We start from the raw sequence: 25414 nt of genomic DNA on the forward strand, positions 1-25414 counted from the left end.
AACTTCTTCTGTTGTCACTTTAATGTGGTCCAACTCTTTAGACCCATCTTCTAGGAAGGACTGATCTTGCACGGGAATTTCCTCCGTATATTCTGTGGTAAAAACTGATGCTAAGAATGAATTCAGTTTCTCTGCTATGGCTTTTATCATCCCTGAGTGCATCTTTTACACATCAGGAAGGGAGCACAGAGCAGGAAGCAAAAAGCAGAGCAGCAGATCATTCAGGGGCAAGGAATTGGGGTGGTGGCACTCTGGAAAGGTGACCACCTGATTCGTGGCATGCTTGCAAAAAGGATGCCCCCATTGCTAATGTGTGGTGGCAGACAGAGAAGAAACCAGCACTTTGTGTAGTAAGATAATTAATCTCAGTGGATGAGATTAGTTCAGCATAAGGTACTCAAATGCTGCAAATATCCAGTGCTAGAAGATCTGTATGAACTGCAGGTAAAGGAACAGTGCTATTACAGGCATTGTGGATAAGCAATATAGTAATGCAGGAGAAGAAGAAGAGGGCAAGAAGGAAAGTTAAGACCACAGGAAAAAAATAAAAGGGAAACAAGGAAATCGGAGACCAGAGGGACTAATAAATACATCACAGCAGAAAAGCAGGAGAAGGGACAGAAGTAAAAACAAAAAAGGGGGCAAACCTTTACATCCAACTTGGCTATAGTCTGCTATTGCCTTAATCCAACTGGAGAAAGCCAATGGAAATTATTCCTGCACAAAAGAACTGCTTCCTGTATTATATCATCTGCCCTCCAGGAGCACATGGGCGGAGAAGATCATATTCGGTGTAAAGTGCATGTAGGGTGGGATTGATTGCCTGTTTCTGCACTGCTGAAGAATTCTTAAGGGAACATTATATCACAGTGTTATATGCCATTGCAAAAGAGGCACTAGCTGCCCACCAAAGTGCCAGGACTGGTTTCCTGCTACCCTTTGCCTAATTTCATCCAAGTGATGAAATGAACCTATGTGACCTATGACAAACATTTGGTATCTCATGGAAATTCAAAGCATGAAATGAGAAATAGCAAGGCAAAATGGGCTCAAGACTTAATTACGATCCGTTTTTTTTTTTGTCATTGTTGGAAATGTTATAGCACTCATACACATTACTGAAATGCATCTTGGAAAGAGGCTACAATAAAGCTAAAAAATATGGCCTTTTTTTTAAGCAAGTAGTTGTTAGTTAATCTGTTTACATACCTGAAGACCCTCTCTTACAGCCTCCAAAAGATATGGTACCAAGGAATAATTCCAGAGGTCTGTGAACCATACTCTGGATCCATCAACATCCATAGGACATGGAAGGAAAAGACGAGGACCTGGAAAGCAATTTTTTTTTTTTTTATTAAACTTGATTTTTTAAAAGAAATTAAAATAGTCTTCAAATTAAGGAAAGAGTAATGCTGGTGAAATCTTGAACTAAGAATAATTATAATGCAATTGGCTTGAGGACACAGTAGCAGAGCTGTTAAGGCATTGGTTTATGGCTTCAGAGGTATGAATTCAAGCTCTTTCTAAAGTCATGCCAAAGGCAGCCCACAGTCGACTAAGCTATAACTGGTCCCCTGGTCCTGTGGACCGAGGAGTCAAAAGTGACCAGATAAAATGCTGACCATGTCACTCCCTTTTGTGCCACTGGCTACAGAAACTGCCATGCCTTAGCCATACTCCCCTAAAGGCTGTTAGGCTTGGGAGGATGCTTGATGTGATATTCATGGGCTAGCATTTTTATGAATTTAGTTCCAATTAAGAAATGAAGTACTGTAATTTGCCCTCCCCAACAATTCCAAGGTCTTGTTTGTACTTAAAAGTTGTACTAGCATAACTGATGTCAATGAAGTGTAATTTTTCCCCCTTTTATTTTCCTGCCAATGTAGCTAATGCATTAAAAGCCTTAAGGCAGATGTTGGCATACAGATATAAATGTGCTTATTTCAGTATATCTTTTTTTTGGTTCCACTGAGCCAGCATAACTGCATCTATGCAAGGTGTTTCTAATGCTTTAAGTATGTTGCAAAGTTAAAGAAGCAGACTTCTAACTTCAGAAAGAGCACTATCATGGTAATTCTTTGTATATATAACCTTTTAATAGCAAACTCTGTAGTATGGTAACCAAGAAGAAAATCTGAGGAGAACAAATTTTCTTGTAGGATTTCAGAATGTGTTTCAGTGAAGGTAACAATGTTACAAAGTACATTTCTCAAGAAAAAGAAGAAAAAGTTTTGATGTTTTCAGTGTCAGCTTACACCATGATAGGCAAGATTCTCTAGGTAAATCCAATATCTATTATTAGATCAACTAAAGTGGTTGGAAAAATTCTTCTTTGAAAGCTTTTGGGTACAAACACCCTTCATCAGGCTGAGGAATTATCTTTAGTTGGTCTAATAAATGCTTTTGGATTTACCCAAAGAACGTTGCCTGCCTGTGCCCTTAGACCAACACAGCTTAAACCATACATTTTAAAAAAGTGAATGTGACGTTTTATAACAGGTTCCATTTTTATCCTTATTTCAGGGTTTATTGAGAAACGGATAGCATTAGTTGCGTTACATGGACTCACCAATGGTCACATCTGAAGAACTGTGTGTTTCTAAAAAGCTGTTGAGATGATGCCATGTCTTAGGGATCCAGTCAATGATTTTGATGAGGTCATTATTGCGCATGTTCTTTTCTATTTCTGTCTCAATCAGTTTTCTTCTCAAATACCTGCCCAGGAAACCTTTTACAGGTTCTGTATGATTAGCACACAGCACCCACCTGTATATCAGAAATATAAATATTAAATAATCATAAGATTAACAAATAATGTTTTTCCCATTAAAACACCAATGCAAGGACCTCACTGTTTAAAGTTAGTAATCTGCAAAATAAAAGTCAATTAAAAGGATAAGTGACAAAGGTTTATTCAGTCTTTCTTTATTGCCCAGTGCTACTTCAGGCAGCGCAATAGTGATCTCAAGGAGTCAGCTTTCTGAAACTGTGGAAAGTCTTAGGGTGTAGATTCCAAGCATTCTGCACTCAGCTATCAGATAGCTGATGTTGGTGAAAAGGTATTTTACTTCTTTTGGTGAAAGGAAACAGTTTTCACTAGTACCTGTCAATAAGGGAAACAGGTAGGAGACACAACTCTAGCAGGTGATAACATTTAAAACAAGTGTTTGTGGAAAAGCTGGAAAGAAGAGGACATATGGGAGGCCTGCAAAGCAAAAATAGATAAATTAAGAATAAAGTGTATTTACCTGAAATTGTGATGCAATTCTAGATTTGGTGAGGAAGAAACCCCCTGGTTCATAGTTCCAATAATATAAGGACTGAAAAGAGAAGAAATGATGGTGTTAGCAGAAGACTTCACTGCAAGAGAATCCACCACTATGGCTGTCCACAGAATAGTCTTTCATGTTTTTATCCTGCATAAAGCCATCTTTGAGAAATGGGGGTGCTTGTCTTGTTTAGTGTCTAATTTAAAAAAAAATCTGCTGCTATTTTTATGCATGGGGGGGGGGAATTTTCCCTTTTCACCCATTTATGAGCTAAAAAATAAATAATGCAAAACAGTGCTCATATACCTTATTATTTGTGCTATATTTAAAGCTTCAATTCTAGCAGTCAGTGTCTTTCATGAGCAGTAAGTTACAATACATTAGGAATTTTATGACAGGAATTCCCTATAACCAGCACTTTTACAATAGAAATATCCTAATTAACAATATTCAATATCTGTGTTCAAATGACTTCATAATTTGTATGCTGCCTTGACCATGAAAACCAGCCAGTCAATCACATACTACTGTATCTAAACAATATTTCACACTTTTTTTTACATATAGTTAAATATCTGGCTCACTGCAGAGCTGCTATAAATTACAAATTTATCACAGATACCTGCTATATAATCATTGCTGTTCCATGTGTACACATTGTACTCAGGAAAACACTCCCCCATAAAGGCTGGTATTACCCTCCCATAACCTTTGTGATACACTGGAACTAGCAACCCTGTATTGCTTGATACAGATGTATTAGAACAGAGCAGAACAGAGCAGGGGATTAAGACCCCAGTTCAGTAAAGCACTTAATTTTAATGGTATACCTAAATCTCAATTAAATCAAGAGGTTATATGCACAAGTGAAGCATACTTAAGTACTTGACTGAATAAGGATGGAATTATTCATGTACTTAAAAATTTGCAGCCCTCTTGGAAAATGGGTGTTATAGTGTTATAGATCAATCTAGACATAAATAGCATTTTTACACATGCAAACGCTACAGTGCCGGGCGCTTTGAAAAGCACCTGGTGCTGCAATGCTTGCAGTTGTGTAAGCGGCGAAATGCACATCAGTGCTGAGAAAATGGCATGTGCACTTTTGAACTAAAACACATTGAAGGTACTTTAATTCAAAAGTGCACTACCACCATTTTCTGTGTGTTGACACCCATTTCACTGCTTATACAACTGCACAAGGTGCAGCGCAGTTTGCCTTAGCTCACGTGCGAACCAGACTCGCTCCAAAGCAGTGGATCTCCGGCGCATCATGGGACAAAAAAGCATGTCTATAAATGCTCAAAGGGTGCAAGGTTCTCTGTAGGATATGTTATCATACAAAACAGTACATCGTTTAATTGTTTAAACGTAAGTGAGAAGGGTGGGCAAAGAGCTATTACCTACCATTTATTGTATTTACAATTGAGGAAACCATTGAAGATGTCACTCAATGAACCTATATGGTGGAGGTTGTCAAGAATTATTACTACAGGGAGGTCGGCACCACTGTTGTCAGCACTGCACTGCTCAGCCAGGTTAGCTAGATATTGTCGTAGATCCTTAAACAAAATTGGAGGAAAAAAGAAAAACAGAAGAATGAAATGCAGGCATTTGTAAGGGGAGATGCTTTTACAGGCACAAAGTAAAGTAAAGTTCTAGTGCTTATATCTCATCTTAGTCTCCATGCCTGAAAAGACCTGCTTGTTAGATAAGGCAATGGATACATTCCTCAGAAATATGGACTGTATTCTGTTTCCAATGGGCTGAGGATTCAGTTTAATGATCAGTTCCCCTTACTGAGCACCCGTTTAACCCCTTTGATGGTTCTTTTGATAAAGTGTATTGGCTCCGTTTAATTTCTCTTTGTCACCAGCTAGCTGGCTGCCCTTGAGAGGGTTGGAGATTTTGGGATAAAGAAAACATCTTACAATCCCAACAAAAGTGGTACAATCCCCCTAAGAATTTAGTGTTGCCAAGTCTCCTAGCTAATTACTAGTTTTTGCTTTGTCTTCGTGTTCTGTCTACAGTACTGCATGTGACATAACAGCAAGAGCATATATCAATTTACACTGTATTAGGACAGGGATTTTCCATTTCCTGTGTGTTACAGACTTTGCCCCAGTGATTTCACTGAGTCACCATCTAACCTTCAAACAAGTAGAAAAAAGGATGAAAGAGGTGTATATATATTGGCAGGCTTTGTGGCATTTTTATCAGCGATATCACTGTCATTACAGTAGAACAATTCCTGGAACAGTAGGAGCAAAATCATATATATTTTTAGAGCAGAAAAATATTATTTGTTGTTTTCAGAAAGATTTTGTTTGGGTGTTTAAATATGTTGGGCTTCCTCTGATCAGGTGCGTCAGTGGGAAAATCATGTTTCTTCCAAGTAAAGTTCTATAGAACCATCTGTAGTATTTAAGCACATTTGGAAATGGTTGTTTTTTTTCTTTTTTACTACAAAATCACAAGTTCCTCTGGTCAAATGAATTTAAGATAACATAAAGCATAGAAGTACACACAGTTTTCTAGGGAGCTGGTAAAGCTAGCTTCTTGTCAGATAATTATAGTAATTATGATACATCTGAACACCTTTCTGCCAGATGAAATGACAACACAAATCACTATATAAACAGGTATTTTTATAATGGAACAGTGCTCCAATTGACTCTACAGTCTTGGGCTAGGGACAGAAGTTACACATAAACCAGGTTAAGTAATCAGAAACTGATTTAAACCTGTAACAGAACAGATTTTCACTGCACATAAACCAGTTTCAAAATGGCTGAAACTGGCTTAAGATAAACCTGGTTGAATATAGTATCAGACTTAACTGATTTGGGTCAAACCAATTTATAAAACCTCTGTGCCAGACCCCTTCCTAGTTCAAGTTAAATCACAGTTCCCCAGCATCCCAGCATGCTTTCCAGCCCTGGGCTGTGCTGTCTGCCCCTCCCCCACACACCCCCCCAGGCAAACGCTGGCTGGGGTCTGGGGCCAGGGAAGGGGATTAAAATTCCCTTCTCCCAAGTACAGAGCTGCCATGCCTTGCTAAAAACTTCCTGCTAGCTGAAGTGATGAGCAACCCTGCAGAATCTGCTGCTGTAATCCCAGAGACCTGGGGTGCAGCAGGAAGAGGAAGTGAACACACAGCCCATGCTGGCTATGTGCCAGACAGCCATGCTCTAGTGCCCCCCTGGCTTCTGGCCTGAGCCACTACAGGTATGTGGTTGCATTTCCGGAATCAAAACTGAGTGTCTGCCCAGTTGTTTCTCAGTTTAAATCTCTGCAGTTTAGACTAACATGCAAAGACTGAATCGATTCAGCCTCGGGCTTTTTGACTGTCTGTACTTAGCCCCAGTGTCTTCTCTTCTAAACCTATGCTAATACTGCTGATAATGCTAAGAACATTGTAGACAGACATGGATTGTCTGACTGATGATTTATTGGGGTACTAAATAACTTTCTATCTACTTTACAGGTTAACAGGTGTATTTTATGATTTCTAGAGGATCTGGCAATCCTGTGAATGTTTTGACAATCTGTGTTATTCAATCTGAGAAGTATCTGAAGCATTGACTAAATACTGCATCGTTAGTATCTCTGCTGTAATACTCTGAAGAGGTTAGTGGCAAGCAGTACTTGTACAGTGCTGATCAAGGTGTCAAGTTCTGGTTCACTGCCCTAACCATCAGACTTCTACTATTTTGGGGTTGCCATTTCCATTACTGAAATGTACATCCAAATTCTTCTGACAGAGAAATTACGGGAACCCTAATGACTGAGAGTTAAGATGGTATGTTATTTATCAGCTCCTTCATCAGCTTTTTAATTGAAGCACCATGCACCTAAAATCATCTTTTGCACATATAATATTATAATAAACTAATATTATAATTAACTAACTAAGATTACAGAGAGGAGTTTGCATGTTTCATTGAGATTAAAAGTTCAGTCTTTACATAAAAATATAGGAAATAGGAAATATAATTGTAAATTAATAGGAACCACTCTTGGCCATCATGGCATGGCTAGCAACGATTGTCATTTTTAATTGTAACTTACTTTACTTGATTTGTGATCAACATTAAAAGTAGCAATTGCATCCTCAAGTTTTTTTCTGCCAGATTTAGTTATTACGTATTCAGCGAGTCTGTTTGCTAAATAGGTCTTCCCTGTGCCACTGGGTCCCGACAGAATGATTCTGCGATGCTCCATCAGTAAATTAAAGTACCGCTGGGTAATTGGTTTAGGAATAAGTGTATCAAACACAAAACTATCCAAACTGTTTTCTTCCACTCCTGAGAATAAAAGAAAAAGAAAATAGCTTGTTTCCACCCCCACAAAAGTGACATCTAAGGTACTCATAGGTTCAGCACTGACATTCATAACATGCTGAGAGCAGGTAAACACTCTTATTGAATATAAACCCTGCTGCAGGGTTTCACTACATCTAGAAGTGCACAGCTTCTTCCAGTAGGCCAAAAAGATTAAACAGTGGCAGCAGCAGAATGACAGAATGGGTGGGAGTAATAAAATCAAAGTAAATATGAAGAGAAGTCTCAATGAGGCAGAGATTTGTGCTTCAAACATTTCAAGCATAAGGTCAAAGTAGCACCAGAAAGGGTTACCAGGATGTAGTTATCACATCCAAATATGCAAAGCCCTTTGGAAGGCCCCCAAAATAGAAAAACTCAACAGCTATTTGAAATATTTGTTGTGGGGATGAAAGACTTAGGAACATTTCTGAATGAAATCCTTGAATTTTGTCACTTTTTGGATTTGTCCTTTGCTGCAATTTTAGAGCTAGTGAAAGAACAACCGAACTATCCATATCACTGTTTAATATATATTAATTTCACATCAGCAGTATCATAAGCTCCCACTGTGCTAGATAGTACACATACACACAAACAGCACCAAAGACTGGGGACGGGATTTAGAAAGTTCAGATATAAAAGATAAAATTGAGGGCATGAGGGAATAGAGCTAAGAGAAAAAACATCTCTGAAAGAATTCTGCTGTGGTTTTACCTTTTAGATTCACACTGATGATGTTATTATCTCCAACCAGATATCCACAAGGCAGCAGTTCTGGCACTTCTAGGCTATGGGCTCTAATTATATCCCCTATACAGTAGCTAGCAATACAGTCAGAGCTTAAACCCAGGCTAGTAGATGGATCCACTCGGAAAATGTATTCCTAAAATTACATGTACACACAAGATAAAAGCACATAGGGTCAATTTCATGTCAGACAGCTCATTAAAACACACACTTTAGGCTAGGTGCATAGGGATGGTCCCATTACAAGACCCAGTTACGAAGCATACACATATTAGAAAAAAAGAGCAAGAGCATTAAAAAGAAAGTTAATGAGCATCTTAAGCTGCATGACCAAAAAAATAAAACCCAGCAAGTCAGAACTAAGCAGGCAGAGAAAATGGTATAGGAGCAAGATTAAAAAAAGGATTAAAAAAATCAAGTGCATTTTAAATGCCTCACCTTAAAGAGACGTCTAATTACACCATCTAAAATGTCCCATTTGGTTTTCCCACTAACCCCAATGGAGCCTATCAAATATGCCTGTATCTTCTGATCCTACAAGGGAAAGAAAGCAATTTCACAAACTATGCTAAGATAAATGGCTACCATGCACCTTTTCTATTTTCCAATTTTTAAAAAGGTTATCTAAAATTACAATACTGTAACTTATTCATAGTTTACATATCAAAAACAGGTTTAACTTAAAGACAATTATTCTGATTTTACTTTTAAAATATCAAAGGTTGAACATTTCTTATAAAATTTCAACTCAGACATTTTTAAACTGTAGTGGTGGCATTCACAAGAACCTATAATTCTAGGACTTCGGGAAAATGAACCTACTTTCGCTCGACCATAGCCCTTGTTTATGGTGACTAAAATTTTCACGCTGTGGCCTTCTTTATGGAGGCCCGCATCTGCAATATCCTCCAATAAAATATCTGCAACACAAAAAGTGAACACATTTTACAGAATGTGATAAACCTGACAAGTGATATCAGCTTTGTTCTGCTTGTCATTTAAATGTTTATTCCAAGTTGGGTGCTTTTTATTTTTAATATGAAAATCTGCCATCCAGACAATCTGCAGCATAATTATTTTAACACCTACTTACTTCATATCCAATAATGTTGTCAATGAAAAAGCAATGATTTGTCTATTGTTGGAGGCAACTAAAGGTTGTAACTAATGATGATTATGTGACTCCTGAACTGGCTGACAGATATATGTACATAACTTCAGTACAGTTTTGTCTTTTCTTTCTTCATTGAAGCATGTCCAAAATTTCTATGCATCCATATGAGTCCCTCATTTAGAACTCAGATTAACATTCTACCTTTGGGTACTCAATTTGCCCTTTAAATGTCAGGTGAAGGGCAGCAAATACTTAGGCCAAAACATTTGCTGCTAGAATACCAATACAATATTTCATCTTTCCCTCCCAACTGATTTCATTTTATATTCACAGGCCACAATCACATATATAAGCCCACATTTTTTCCCATGATGCAGGTTTTATTTTTCAATTGCTTTCTTCTTCTAGCAATATAATTAGGAGGGGGGAAAAAGAGGGAGGAGGAAAAACCCTGCCCCAGAAAGTGCTTTGTATTCGACATAAATACAAAATGCATTCAGGTGATGGGACCCTTTACAGTGATCTTGATAGTAAGTATTGCCACTCAGCCTACAGCATATGTTTTTAGGTCTGCCTCTTGACTAGCTCCTGGAATAAGAATACTCCTTTGCTAAAGACTGGGTTCACATCACTACCCCAAAAAGTCAAAAATACTCTCTCCCTACTAAGATTTTCTAACAAAAGCTTCTATTCCTTGGTGCTTTTCACTAACTGTTCAAATAATTCAATATCTCTTTCTCTCATTAGGGTCTCGTTATATTCCCTTGATCCTGCTCATAACATGCTTAACCTGGCAAAAGATCAGGAACCTCTGGTTAATAATCTCTTAGTCTCTAAAGACATCACAAAAATATGATGGTAGAAAGTTTGTACACTCCAAACTCGCAGCTGCTTTAAGGAAATGGCACATACCCTGATTAGAAATATTGGTTACATAGTTTAATAGGATGCTCCTCTTCTCTTTATATGCCATTTTTGCCTTCTGTTCTTAAAGATATTTCACTTACATACTAAAAGAACATGCTGAACCATTCCATTATTTTTCTGCTGTCTTTTAATAGATAGGATACCAGCCTTAATTAGAATCAAAAGATTTTCAGATGTGATCACAACATCTATTCATGAAATACTTTTCTAGCAGAAACTCAACCCTGGTACTGGGGACTTCTTCCTTTGAAGCAGGGATAGGAAAAAGCACAAATTAGACATTTCCCTCCTGCTGCTGAATGATTCTGTTTGCAATAGATGCAACATATCTTGATACGTTAAGGCACCACAGGACATCATCCATTTTGTTAGTTAAACCTGGCAGTAAGATGGCTGGAATGCAAAGGAAAACATGTTGATTTTCATATAAAGTCTGACATTAAATGAGAAGAGAGGTTCAAATGCCCATGTAATCAATGACTGGCAAGATATGAGGACTAACTGCCAACCCAAATTATTGTCAGGCAGTTTGGCACTTTCCCAGCTGTCCTATTGCCTGGACTCTCTATAATTAGTAGCCACATTATTATTAGTTCCAGAGACTGCATTATACTTTCTACAGATGTACATTAATGAGTGTCAGTCTGTGCTATGCTTGTGGTTCTGATGTTTGAGACACTGCTTCTGTTTCTTGGTCAATTTATTCCGTAAGTGCAGAAGGTTTGCAGTAGGGAGAAGAGCATTATCAATCCTCAAACACCATGGTATTAGAAACTATAAGCTGTTAGTGGCCAGTATGTAGATCAAAATTGTGTTCACTTTAAAGTGAAAAAGTTAAATCAAAGTTAATAGGAATACTTAGTAACACAGAATTTAATGCAACAGTAAATGGGTTAAGCTGATTCTAACTGGGTGCATCTACACGTGCAGTTCATTTGAAGCAATAAACTCTGGAGCAGTTTGAACCAGAGTAAACTACTCCCAGGCACAGGGTGTAAATGTATGCCCAGGACAGCAGCAATTTGAGCTGGGGCAGAGCAGTTTATGCCAGGGCCAGCGGCACAGGTGGGGCAGGAGGGGGGGAGCAGAAGGGCTGGCTGGGTTACAAGGGTGCTGAAAGTGTGGTGCCATCTCGCTAGGTGGAAGGCAGGAGTCTGGACTCCTACTAGCTGGACTGACTGGGCACAACTTCCACTTGTGGCCAGAGTCTGAACGTGCGTTTAATAACACTTAATTACCCTGCCATAAGATCGTATTGTCCTTGACTGTACTGTCCCCAACAGTACTATCTTATGGCAGCATTAATTAGCTTACTGTGGCCTAACAGCATCACAGGTGTAGATGGTGATACTCTGTTCTGCAGCTAATTAGTATACTCTGCAGTAAAGTGCATGTGTAGATGTGGCCACTGTATATAGAAATAAAAGGGTGATCTCAACTTAGACTAGATAGCAGTACCCATCAACAAGTTTCTAGAATCTAATGTGATTTTCTTTTATTCTGATAATGTGCATGGTGTATTCTTAAGGAATCTGCATAAAATGAACAATGAAATATCTGGGAATAAAAAGGGCAAGTTACAAATAACTAGAAATGTTTTCATCTTGCTCTATCCCTGTGCAAACTGATGTATGCACAGCTTCTGAAGACACAGGTGAATGAAATACAAATTATATGAAATCCATTTATATTAATTTTGTATAAGTGCACTGTTTACCTGATGTGATAGGATCTGTAATGTTCAAGTTGTTCAGAGAAAGCCCTAGCGATTGCCGTGATGAAGAAGATGAGGTACTGCTAGAAGACTCTGATGAGGGTCGGGCTGGCTTCCCAGTATTTCCAGTTTCTGCCTTTAAACGATCATTTTCAGCTTTCAATATCTCAATTTCATTCTAAAATGAAAAGAAATCAATATATACATGTAGGAGATTTTTGTGGCAGAAAACCACTGAGCATGGGGTGGTTATTCAGGTGCTTTCTGTTCACCAGCAGGAACAAGCCGGTTTAGCAAGTCTGCAGCAGCATGTGGTAATGCTTCTACAGTACAAACACAATTAGTGAAAACAAGATTTTCTACACTGCCAAAATGAAGGAGAAAACCTACAAAACCTCATTTCACTTGCATCTGCTATTCTCCTGATTAACACAAGCTTCAATATTTTGTTTATTGAAGATCTAACTGTACTGGAGGTGTGCTGGTAATTTTTGCTTCACACAGTCATCTTTTTTTGTCAAATATCTTATGTAACAGTCATTTCATTAAGCAGCTGTGAAAATCTCAAATAGATATTGCTTCTAAAAATCACAGAAAGCTCCTGTTGCCATTGGAAGTACACTGAATCAATAACATCACCAAGGAGCTTTGAAATTAAGAAGTGGACAATAAAAAATAAAATGGTTTAGCAGTTTCATAACCCTTTTTGACATCAGACAGAGTTTTTGATCATGCAAACATGGGTTTGTTCAAATAATAGCAAACAAAACCCCTTTGATGAAAACATATAATGACAGATGAATCAGCACCACTAGGATTTTTTTCCTAGCCAAATCCTCTATGGTGCCAAGTGATTATCGAGTGTGCAATAATAAAATGAAAACTTAGCCTGAGCACAGCCTGGTACCAGCTAAATCTAGCTTTTAGTCGCTTCATGGAGCACAGTACAAAGCAACTGCTTATTCTTGCTGACGGTATTGCTAACACTTTGCTAAGTGTCTGACACTTTTATAGAGAGTCTTCAACCACAATTTAAAAAGCAAAAGCATAAGGGACAGAATAATAAAGAAAGGAAACACAACAGGCATAAAAACTAGAAAGAAACTAGACAAATCAAGTATGGTGGAAAGTGAGAGGAAGGTGACGAACAAGTGCAATACTATCCCAGCGTATGAACTGAGCTGAAACCTTTACTAGGTCTCTGGGGAAAAGTGTCATAGAAGACTGATGGGTAATGAGGGAACTGTGCAGGAAAAGTTTATTGGGTGTTTTCAATATATACAGTGTATTGCTGCAGAATCCCTTACTTCATCCCGCCTTCAAATTCCAAAACTCTATGTGGATTGGAGAGTGCAGGAAGGCTGCCCCTTTAAGAATACTCCAGGAAAGAGAATTTTTCAGTGATGACCAAAGGCTTGGGGACTGGCCAAGCAGCAATGATACCATTTGGTGGAGTCAGGATTCTAGAGGCACATGAACCTAACATGGTGTTTCCTTATCCCAAGAGCACCATACCCACCAGGACATACAGCAGAATTTTGCAACTGGACACAAGGGACTGGAAGGATTCTCATGAGTCATGAAATCCAGTCCTGCTACAGCAGGAAACCATGAGATAATTCTTTTTTTAAATGTATCAAGCTCCCTCCTAAAAACACCTAGGTTGTTTCCCTCTACAACTCCTAATGGAAGGCTGCTCCATAATCTCACTGCTCTGCTTAGCAATCTGATTCAAATTTCCAGCCTAAGTTTAGTCATGGCAATACCTATCCACTGCTTCTGGTTCCAATACCGGCCTTTAATATAAATAGTTATTTTCCCTCCCCAGTATTTATAGTCCATAAATCATGAGCCCTTGTTTTGCCAAGGACTGGAAGTCCCCCCTGAGTAGAGTAGCCCTTTTCTATATCTGTTGCCATCTGAATTTATCTCTGTTGAATATGGGTGATGAGAATGATACATAGTATACTAGATGAGACTCACCTTAGCTAATACAATAGCTTTAATTCTTTCCTATCTCAGGTGATATCTGATACCTGATGCTTGATAACTCCCAGGATTTCAATTGCCTTTTTCAGGTGCCTATAGACATGTAGGGAGGCTGTTCTGATGCACCGTAATTATAGCACATCGGAACAGACTATTTAGCACATCCCAGAAACCTCTGTTTCTCGTGTATTTGCTTCCAAATTGTTGGGGGTGGCGGTGGCTTTAACTAAAGCTTGTTTGATGAGCTTTAGTTAAACCACCCCCACTGCCATTCTGAAGTGTGGGGACGCTGATACATGAGACGCTGTGGGTGCTTTTATTAGAGCTGCTCTTGAAGCCATTCTAATTAAAGTGTCACCCCCACCCCCAGAGCACGTGTGAAAATACCCTTCATGGCCAAATCATGTTTATGGCTTACAGTTGAGCTGTAACTAACATACACACATACACCTGGTTCTTCCCTCTGTCAATTTCAAATGATAAGCTATCGGCTAGTAGGAGAAATTTGTATTGCTAGTCTTAAGTGCATGATCTGTCACGACCTTGTACCATCCCAGTTCTATTATTTCAGTCCTTAAGGTAATTTCACTCTTCCTGAATGATATACTGGTCTTCTTCTGTATTGATGATGTCTCCCAAATTCATGTGACCTAGAAGTATACATGTTTTGTGTCCAGGTAATACTACTGAAAATATTAAAGAAGGCCAGCCTTGAGATTAACTCTTGGAGAACTTCATTAGCAATCTCCCTCCAGCCTGATGGTTTCCCTTAAAGCAGAACCTGTTTTCTTCTCCCAGTTGCCAAGTCCTTACTAAGGTCACAACATTTGTACTAATCCCCATCTTGACTAACAACTTCCCATGAAAATCCACATAGAAAGTTTCACACAAGTCCAGATAGGTTAGATCTACCCTACAACCTCCATCTAGGAATCTGTTATTATAAAAAATGCATCAGACCTAGCATGTTCTATCTTTGGTAAATGCATGTTGCATTTTATCCCATTTACCATTTATCTCCACATCTTCAATTATTCTCTCCTTTGATTTTGTTTCAAAAGCTTTGCACGCTGTTGAGATCAAATAAACAGGTCTGTAGTTGCCTGATCACTTTTTCCATTTTCATAAACTGTGAGACAAGCAGCTTCCTGATCTCTGTGCTTGTCTGCAACACGTTTTTCCAGCCTGAGTTTTTTTACACTGTACAAATACTAAAGCAAGGATTATGTCTTTTCATGTAGCTGCAAAACATATTTGGGTTGCTAGAATAAGTGATAAGTATTAATATTACTCTTATCTCTACATTTATCAGGCCTGTCTCTAGGAAATACCATTTACCTGTCACCTTACTGGGTATTAATACTTCTTTATGTAACTGAAATTAAAAAAAAAGGGGGAACGGGAAAATACGAGTATGGTTTATGTAATCATTACCCTGGTCACTGACCTGCATGCGGTTCATGGCTTCCCGAATCTGATCAAGATGATGTGCAGAGCTGAGGGCCTCTAGACGAATGTCCGTTAATTTTAGCTCTTTCTCCCTCAGCTCACTTTTTAGCTGCAGAATAATTTCAGCCTCTGCTTCTGTGCACTCACAGATCCTAAAAAGGAGAAGGAAAATAGGCAAGAGATGAAAGGAAGATTCTCTCCTTGAAACAACGTAATTACTATATATCAAAGTACAGAAAATGGTTGCTGCTGGTAAAACCTAGGAACAGAAAAGAAAATCTTATCAAAGCAACATGAAGGTGTTCAAATTGCAAAGTAAAATTAAAAGAGCATAAAGAATAATTTCCACATATATTGATTGTCTTTTTTGTATATCAAATTTAATTGGATACTTCTGGGTGTGGGGAAAAAAGTGTAAACATGGAGTATATTTACAAAACATAGATTTGTTTTTCATTCCGTAGCCTTTCAAGTATGAAGAGGCTCTATCTTCCAATGGTTGTGATCAAAACTGAACTATATTATTTTAAATTATTTTTTGTCACATACGTACAACAGGTTCTGTCCTGCATCACAAAAAATATAGTTTCTGGCCTTACAGTGCACAAGACAACCATGCATATATTGTCATATTTACCTTTAGTTACCCACATGGTGATAATATATGGTATCTGAAATACCACAGATATTTTCCTATATAATAAAGTAAATAAAATAAATACTGTACGATAACTTTGTGATTATTTTTAAAATGGAGAGCATTTTATGGTGCACACAGAGAGATGGAAGCATTTAATTTGATTTTACCAAGGGAAGGCCATCAACCTGACTTCTACATTACAGCGGGTCGCTTTTCAATTTTTTAATATTATACAGAACACCATATCCCAAACACCACTATTTTAATTAATCCATTCCATAACAAAAACTGGCAGAGGGTGGAAAAATGAGTTTCTGGCACACTGCCGTACCAGCTAATTTTCAGGTAACTTAAATTTAGCTTTTTATTACAACTACTAAATAACTAATTATTTTAGAACTCTTTAAAGATGAAAAAGCTATCTAATAATAAATATTATTATGACTATAACTACTAGTATACAAACATGGAATAAAGTTTAGCTTTTAATTGCCAGAATGCATGCAAATGCATTTTGGAAAGAAAATGCAACACTCTTTAGCCTAGCACTTGGACATACAATTCCATGCCCCACATTCCATTTTACCGGGATCTATGCCTGTAGATCACGTGCCCGTTTTGCCTTTTCTTTGGTGCCCAGATTAGGAATGACCTGCATATACACGCATTAGACAGACAGATGCAAGTGGAAAAAGTAAAGCAATGGTTTAGAAAATGAGACTAAGGTCAGGGAAAATAAAAAGAAACCAAAGCAAAAAAGAATAAGATGAAGTTCATTGCATATAAAAAATAAATGACAAACTAAAGAAAGGAAAATGGCTGGTGTGTTCAAATAAGCCTACTTATGTTTACAACGTGTACAAAATATTCTGCACATGAGAAAAAATAGGTAAAGACTCATATCATTATTTACTATATTCCCAATGATAAGACAGTCTGATCCTGATGAACTACCAATGAAAATGACCAAGTATCAAACGGAGAGCTAGGGAAAGGGACAAAAGAAAAAAAAATATCTGTATGCCAAGTGTATGATACAAATCCATATATATATGAGAGTGTGTGCATCTCACCTATTCACTTGGTGCTCTCTCAAGACATTATTTGCTAGATAATTTCTCACAGGCACCCTAGTAGTAGTGTGTCTTGAGGAGAAATCTAAAGAAGGGTAGTATCCTTACAAACTGGTACAGAGAGGACCAGGAAATGCTACAAGTGGCAGATGAGAAGGGTGGAGGTGCAGTGTTGCCAAATCATTCAATTTTATCGTGCTTCTGAAAGTTTTCAATGTTTCGTAAAGGTCTATCCTATGGCTATGAAATTATATCAAAATCTGAACTGCATGTAAAATAAGTAGTAGGTTTCTAATTCTTATCGTCATGGAGAAAAGTATGATAATATGACTTCAGTACCTCAAAGGCTCAGGTGCCAGAAGTCGAATACAAATAACCTAACTTTTATTTATTTATTTATTTAATATTAAAACTGATAATATGAGTTGTTGGGGCCTGATTCATGATCTTTGCATATGGGAATTGGCAATACTGGTGCTGTCCACAGTGGTGAAGGAGAGAGAAAGGAAGATTAAGATGTTACAGAAAACAGAGGCAGTGGAGGGATTCCAAAGGAGAGATATGGTGTAGACAGCATTGGCAGGCAAGGAAGACTTAGGCAGAGTTAAGGTGTTCAAGTTCCAACGAGCAATTAAAAATGGCTCTGTGTTAATGGCCACAAAGCTCATGTTAAATGCATGAGAAGCCTTTTTGCAACTGCAGAGTTTCCTGAGCGCCTACAGCAGAGCTGTGTATAAGCAGAAGCGATTCAAGTGGGGGTCTGTGGGATCAATGACACTTAAATCCTATCTAACTTCCATTGCAATTCAGTGTCACTGGGAAGCACCTAAACTTCATTTAAGATTCCAGAAAGGTAGGGAGATAAAAATGACATTAAACTCAGATTGACAGTAGTGAATTCAGCTCAAAATATTAGTGGCAAAGACCACTCTCTGCCCAACAGGTTAAAAGTTAGAGCACTTCCCCAAATGGGAAATATAGGTTCTAGGCCCCTGACATCCCAAGAGAATTTGAATCCACCCCTTGCATTACTTAGGGAACTCTTCTACATATCAGGTTATAGCATAGCCTAAATAGGAACATTTTCAACTCTGTCTATTGAGCCTAGGCCACCAAACTGTCAAGATCACAGAAATCATAGGGCCAAAAGGAACAAGCAACAGGAACCCTGCCTCTGCAGCTCTGTAATTAGAGCATTCCCCTGGAAGGGGGCAGCCCTAATTTCAGGTCACCATTTCTAGCATTGTTTATGGATTTTACATTAGACAGTGGTAGAAGCAGGAATCAAAACCAGGTGTGGGGAGTGGGGGAGCCATGGCTGATAGGGCTAAGGACAATGAGAAAGAGTTTCTTAAGCATACAAGGAACAAACAAAATCTTGGCAATAGTACAGGGGCTATTTCAAGGTGGAGACGGTAACATTATTAAAACATAATACAGAAAAGGCAGAAATGTCAATAAACATTCTCTTCTATATTTAGAAAGAAGCAGGATGTACCCCATATATCACCCCATAAAGATTAGGATGTATTTTCTGGCCTTTAGTAACAAAGGAGTATATTAACCTTTCTCCATGTTAAACACTGAAAATCAACAGGCCTGGATAACAAAAAATGCTGAAAATGATGGGCACTAATTTTTAAATAAAACCTGAAGTTCCAGGAAAATGCCAGGAGGCTGAAAGAATGCCGATTGTTGCAACGATATTCAAAAGAGGGCATGTGGTATGAACCAGGTAATGACAGGTCAGTTAACTTGATATAATGTAAAAATTAATGTGAGATTAAAGTAAAATTAAATTAACAAAGAACTAAAGGACAAGATTACAATGCTAGTCAACAAGGGAAAAGATTCTTCTGCTGTATTTGGTACTGGTGAAGCCTCACCTGGAGTACTGTGTCCAATTTTGGACCTCACACTTCAAGAAGGATGTGGACAGCTTAAAAAGAGCCAGTGGTGAGAGAGAAAAATGATTAGAAGCCCAGGAAATATGACTTATGAAGAAATGTTGACAGAGCTATGATTGTTGAGTATGGAGAAGATGCAGGTGGATTTAATAACAGTTTTCAGACACCTGAAGGGCAATTATAAAGAGGAAGGAGATACACTTTTCTCTGTAGGGGGCAGGACTAGGAGCAGTGGCTTCAAATTACAACAAAGGAAATTTAGGGTAAATTAGGAAGAATTTTATGACTATGAGGGTGGTCAGGCATTGCAACAGACTACCAAGAGAAGTTGTGGAATCTCCATCCCTGGAAATTTTCAAGAACAGGCAAGACAGAGACTTTGCCAGGCTGCTTTAGTCAGGGAAGATCCTGCCTTAACCATGGGGCTGGATTACATGATCTCATGATGTCCCTTCCAGCCCTACTTTCCTATGATCCTATGTTTTTATGGAAAATGAATTTTATCAAACAAACCTGAAATCATTATTTGCACAGACTACAAATTTACTGGTAAAGAAAAAACATGTAGATATAATACACTTAGACTTTTCTAAAGTGTTTGATGTATTACTGCTTTACATTTTGGTTAAAAATTATCATTGTACAATATGAATAAAATTTATCTTAAGTGGCATCAGAACTGGTTAGTTGATGGATCTTAAAAAGCAGTCACTAAATACTTGTATTTCTTCCAGGGTTTTACAAGGACTGGTATTAGGCGCAATACTATTCAATATTTTCATCCATGTTTTCAGAGTATAACTAAAATAATCCATTTGCAGATGGCATAATGGCAAATGATGATGAAGATATGGCAATCCTATAGAGCAAGAGTTTCAAACGTATGCCTCGTGAGCCAGATCCAGTTCACAGAGGTGGGTAGAAGCTCAATAAGTTTAATTTATCAAAAGGAAAATTGAGAGGTGACACGATTACAGTGTGTAGGTACCAGGGGAGAGGGAAAAAGAGTACTAAAGGGTTTTTTAATCTAGTGAAGATAGGTATAACAAGAAAAATCAGCTGAAAGATGGAGCCAAACAAATTCAATTTGGAAATAAGATACACATTTGTAACAGTATAGGTGATTGGAACAAGCTACCAATGAAAGTGATGGATTATCCATTCCCTGATGATGTTTTCAGATTGAATCTAGATGCCCATCTGGAAAATATGCTTTTGCTAAACACAAGTTAGTGGATAATACATTTCATGAGTTGAGGTGTGACAGAAAGACAAGAGATGAGATGTAGTTAACAAAAATTTAGAAGTTAAGAATGAATTTCTGAACTGAATCATTGAATACACTTGCTTTCCTGTGTAGAGCAGGCCATTAGAAAAGGGAAAGTGACAGAGAAACTGGTGAGAAGGGGGGCCACTAGAGGGATGGGAATGGAGGTGACCGAGGCAAAAGAGGAAAAAGCACCAAGATTAGTGTCAGCCTGTGTTAGGGTGAAATTACACATTACAATTAGACCATGTTAAAAGCACATTAGAGAGGGTATTAAGCCTTAATGTGTGACTGATCACTAGCACATGTTAACCTTAACACAGACTAGCATCCCTTATGATTAGCACCTGCTATAACTCTAACATGAATTTCATCCCTGGTATCAGAGAAAATGAAGCTGAAGGAGATGAGGGGCAACCAGGAAATAGACAGAGTGAAAGATGAAAAGGTCATATATGTTGGTGATTATTTCCAAGATGCTATAGACACAGCTTAAGGAGACAGTAGTGATATTTGATAAGAGCACCTTGCACCAAAGAGAGAGACTTACGCAGATGCTGACTGAGATGGTTTCATTGCTGCTGCCCCACATTCCCCTGAGCTGTGGGGCAGCTTGGGTGAGGATGGAAGAGAGGAATCTGTGAGTTCTTCTATGTCAGAATGTGAGGAAGGAGGCTTGGTGGACTTTTTCTTCCCAAAGGCCTGTTTGAATGAGCTTCTTAGCTGGAAAAGAATAGAGATAGATAGAAATTATCTTCCTTTTCTCAGTCTGCTTGTGCAGCTTATGCCTTCAAGAGTTAGTTTGCAGATGCCATCCTAGCCACTGCCTGAGGTCAGTATATAGAAGCAGGGTATTAACATATGCAACACAGTATCTTTAAAAACATGATACAGTGTTCCTTAAGTAATTCAGCGCAGCGCATACTGAATACTATGGAAAAATTGCAGGATCAAGTGGTATGCCAATGGAGGTGCTCATTTAAAACCATAAAGGCCCTGTGGAATCCCATTCTTATGGCATTCCCTTCAAGGTAGCTGGTTTTAAATAACCACTTTGTGTCTAGATACAGATATGGGTAATATTAACTACAAAAAATACAAGACAACATCCAATTAATAGTGTTTGTAAATTTATTTTTGTATTACGAGTTTGAATGGCAGAACTATTCAAACACATAATTCACTAGTTTGGATCCAAAGCAAAAGAATTCAAGCTGTGATATGAGGCTTGTCCTTTACTGTACTGTTGAGAAGAATGTTAGCTTGCAAGTCATGTATTTTTACTGCAATTTTGTTGAGAGTAGTAAGTTCTTCATATGAACAAGCATTGCCGTTTTCCTCTAGAAGCTCTTATCCATTATTGAAAAGGGACAGATAGCCAAAGAGCCATTTATTTCAAGAGCCAACATAACAGCAGTTTTGTTTGCTATGAATTTTCACAATATAATTAGCCCATTTGTTCTTAACTTAGTCTACACACAGAAGTTGCTGATAGAAAAAATGTGCTTTTCCCCAGAAACTTACTCTGGGTAAACTTATATAAAACTTGATGACAACCCAATTCCTTTACAAAGCCCCAGGGCACTTAAGCTCTTTCCTTCAAGGGTATGAGTGGGGAGTGTGACCACCAAACGAGGTAATGTTATTTCAGTTCTTTCCAACTCATGATTTCTACCAAGAAAAATGGATTTTGGCTACACTCCCCCCTTTCTATATTTTGAATTTTGAGATTAAAATGAATAGAGACAAACTGAGAAGACATACAGGATAATCTGGTTTTAGAAAGTACAAAAGCCTACTGCCAAAATGAATAGCAATCATGCCAAGATAGGGTTCTTTATAGATGCATGCCAAATTTTCCATGGTTTATATTCACCTCACTTCCTCTAGAGTTCACCTTGCAGAAACATGAAAGAGTATGGAATTACAAATCAAGGGAATGAAGGCTGATCAGTATTTTTAAATATTATCTGCATAAACATTTTTTAAAACAACAAAAACATATTCTCTTTTTATTGACAGAAAATATTATATTAAAACTTGAACACTGTGTGATCTTTGCAATAGTCTGCTTGATAAATAAAGTTTAAGCATTGTATCTATTTTATAGTAGGAACTACACATAAATTCCTACTCCTTTCATGGTTATGTAGTATTTATGAGTCAATCCATCTCACTAGGGCTTTATCAAGGCCCAGCTATTTGGTTGTTTCCCCAAACAATTACATTTAGTTTTTTTTTAAATGATCTTGATTGATGTAAGCAAGCCTCATTAATAATCAACAATTTTTTGGTTTGCCAGTAATATTACAATGAGACTAAAAGAGAATTGTTCCATATCTGTCTGGCCCCAAAAGAATATTGTAGATGAAATGGGCCATTATGCTATTCAGGCACTAGGAAAATGCATACTAGCTAGGGGATAGGTTCAAACCTGCTGAGAACTTACCCAGTTTTTCTTTTTCTTTTTCTTGGAGTCAGCATCAGTACCACTGCCAATGCTTGAATGGCTTGTAGCACTGTTGATGCTGGAAACACTTTCTGAGGAATGCTGTCGTCTTATACGCAAATCTAAGAAAAGAAAATATGGTGTAAGCTATCTGTCCATATGGACTTTATTCCAAATCATAACTACACATATATCTATGCAGTACCTTCCACCCCTAGAGGAGTACAAATACACATAGCATATGCAAAAGACATTGATCTTTTTTCTGGCCTGAATTCAAGATATTTAAGCATGTGAATAGTCTGGGGAAGTCAATGGGCTAATGGCTTGCATACAGTCTGGCACATACTTAAGCACTGTTTGATACTATTGAACAGGGGCTTGCAACTGAGGCACAAATCCTGCACAGTAATCAATATATACATCCCTTTATATCCAAGTGAGTCATTGTCCAGGATCAGGGTCAAATTATGTTACAGTTCAGATAGTTGAATTAATGTCATAATAAAGACTTTGTAAAGTTTGCATTGGTGATGATGGTTCCTCTTCCCTCTTCCATCCCATAAGAGGTTTGTATACTGTTTGATGCTTTGTGGAACTAACCGTTGAAGTCAGATGCAATTCACTGACACGTATTCCTGGACACAGGCAGTCAGTAGTTTATTAACAAGAGTAAAAAAATAGAAGGTAAAATGTGTTGGGAATGGTCAGTCAAGCTTTTTGGTTCAATTTTTTTAAGCATCTAATAGCTCCAGTGCATACTAATCACTAGAAAATATGTTCTTTGCATATACCCCAAAATATCAATACAAGCTGTTTAAAGGTATGATACAGTTATATTACTTTCTTGATTGAAGTTACAATGTGCTGAAGAGATTTACAAAAATAATGTTAGGAAAAGTTGCTTTTCTGAAATGATAATTAAAAAAAATAATCACTAACTTTACAAAAAATCACCTTTCTTATCATTCTTCTCAACAGGAATGGTACTTCACTTTTGCATAACATGATTTGTCATGTGAGCTTTGTCTAAATGGACAAGGAAAACCAGACTCAACTTCTGAGATTTAAAATGCCTGCTTCACTGGATTGAGCTTCAACACAACATCAGAGCTGCTGTTTGGTCTGGTGCTTACATTTTAAGTGCACCAATTTTCAGACCTCAGATTTACTATGCTTTTCTTATTTCTTCCTTTTGAACATATTTTGCCCCTTTTCTCTGAACATTTGACTACTGCTTTGACATGCTTCTTCCAGAGCAGTGTTTCTCAACCTATGGGTTGCTACCCAAAAGTGGGTCGCAAGAATATTTCAAAAGTTTGCGAGCAAGTGCCAGAAAAATATACAATTCCTGCCTACAAGGGGATGCTTGGGGCATGACCAGCATGCAGTCAGGGAGGGCCGTGGGAGCAGCCCAACAGCTAGATTAAGGTATGTGTATGGGGAGCGGGGGTTGGCAGGTGAGGTCAGGTCTTGGGGACTGTCAGGCTTGGGGGAGCGGTATATGCATGTGTGTGTGTGCGTGCATGCGTGCGTGCATGCATGGAGTGGATAGGTGTATGGGGGGGCAGGTGCCTGCCAGCACCTGGGGAAGGTGGCTGGGTGGCCAGGCACCGAGGCTGCGGCAGGGCAGGTTGGGCAGGACACTGTGGGTCAGATACTGGAAGGGCCAGCAGGGTATGGGTTGGAACAAGCCAATCTTTGCAAATGGGTGTTGGTACAAAAACAGTTGAGAACCACTGTTCTAGAGAGTTATATAGAAAGGGTTAATCTTGAGGGGACTGACTCCTGACTATACAATTCTGAGAAATAAGGACTCCAGGAATACTGTGGTACACAGGCAATGCATGCAAATTCCCCAGCTGTGGAAATACCACAAATATGAGTAATGCTCACTATTCAATTCTCTCATCCTTGCCACAGACATTTTTTCAAAGAAATACCAGCAGCCTAGTGGCTTTGCTCTTCTCTGGGGAACAAATTAGCACTTATTTTGACAATGACAAAACCATACCTTTGTGGGTATGATCAGGGCCATTCAAAGCTCCTTGAATAGCAGCCTGAGCAGCAGAATTCTGGGCTTTCAGCATTTCAATAGTTTCCCTTAGTTCTATGAGCTCAGATTCCTGTGGGAACAGCAAAGAGGATTTCAAAATACGTAACTACGGAAAATGCTTGTCTAACCCAAAAAAGGAGAAGACAATAGCGATTAAATTGAATTTAATGAATTAAACGGAGACAAAGTGGAGTTATATAGGTGATACTGAGCATGCCTACATGTGCATTAATGTGTTTTTGCTACTGCATATTAAGTTTAGTACCTCTAATACGAGGTACTACATAAATGCAGATTAGGCTGTCCTAGTGCACAGTACCAAAAGTACACACCTTTTTAGTGACAGTTAATGCATAGTAGCCTATTTCTACTGCACATTAGCGTAATAGCAGTTTTTGATGTGACACTTTACTGTGCAGTAGAATAGGCTAGTGCACATTAAAGCACGCATGTAGATGCGCCCAGTGAGCGCAATATTAAGTTCCAAG

General features: G+C 38.2%; 1 protein-coding gene across 2 annotated transcripts in view; it reads right to left on the minus strand.

Annotated features, from left to right (window-relative positions):
* NAV3 (neuron navigator 3) overlaps positions 1-25414 on the minus strand; it is a 398015-nt gene that overhangs the window by 10651 nt on the left and 361950 nt on the right. The window contains exons 24-38 of one of the 2 annotated variants that reach the window (XM_014518732.2): positions 24885-24996; positions 22871-22992; positions 22298-22318; positions 20972-21144; positions 16761-16826; positions 15533-15686; positions 12100-12274; positions 9164-9261; positions 8780-8875; positions 8309-8477; positions 7341-7576; positions 4677-4831; positions 3249-3320; positions 2570-2766; positions 1210-1328 (exon numbers count right to left, since the gene is read on the minus strand). In XM_014518732.2, coding sequence (XP_014374218.1) covers positions 1210-1328; positions 2570-2766; positions 3249-3320; positions 4677-4831; positions 7341-7576; positions 8309-8477; positions 8780-8875; positions 9164-9261; positions 12100-12274; positions 15533-15686; positions 16761-16826; positions 20972-21144; positions 22298-22318; positions 22871-22992; positions 24885-24996 — 1965 coding nt within the window. The remainder of the gene's footprint in view (positions 1-1209; positions 1329-2569; positions 2767-3248; positions 3321-4676; positions 4832-7340; positions 7577-8308; positions 8478-8779; positions 8876-9163; positions 9262-12099; positions 12275-15532; positions 15687-16760; positions 16827-20971; positions 21145-22297; positions 22319-22870; positions 22993-24884; positions 24997-25414) is intronic. The other variant, XM_006021115.3, reaches the window with a different exon arrangement.

The sequence above is a fragment of the Alligator sinensis genome, unplaced genomic scaffold, assembly GCF_000455745.1.
Source record: "Alligator sinensis unplaced genomic scaffold, ASM45574v1 scaffold465_1, whole genome shotgun sequence".
In the NCBI taxonomy this organism is placed as follows: Eukaryota; Metazoa; Chordata; order Crocodylia; family Alligatoridae; genus Alligator; species Alligator sinensis.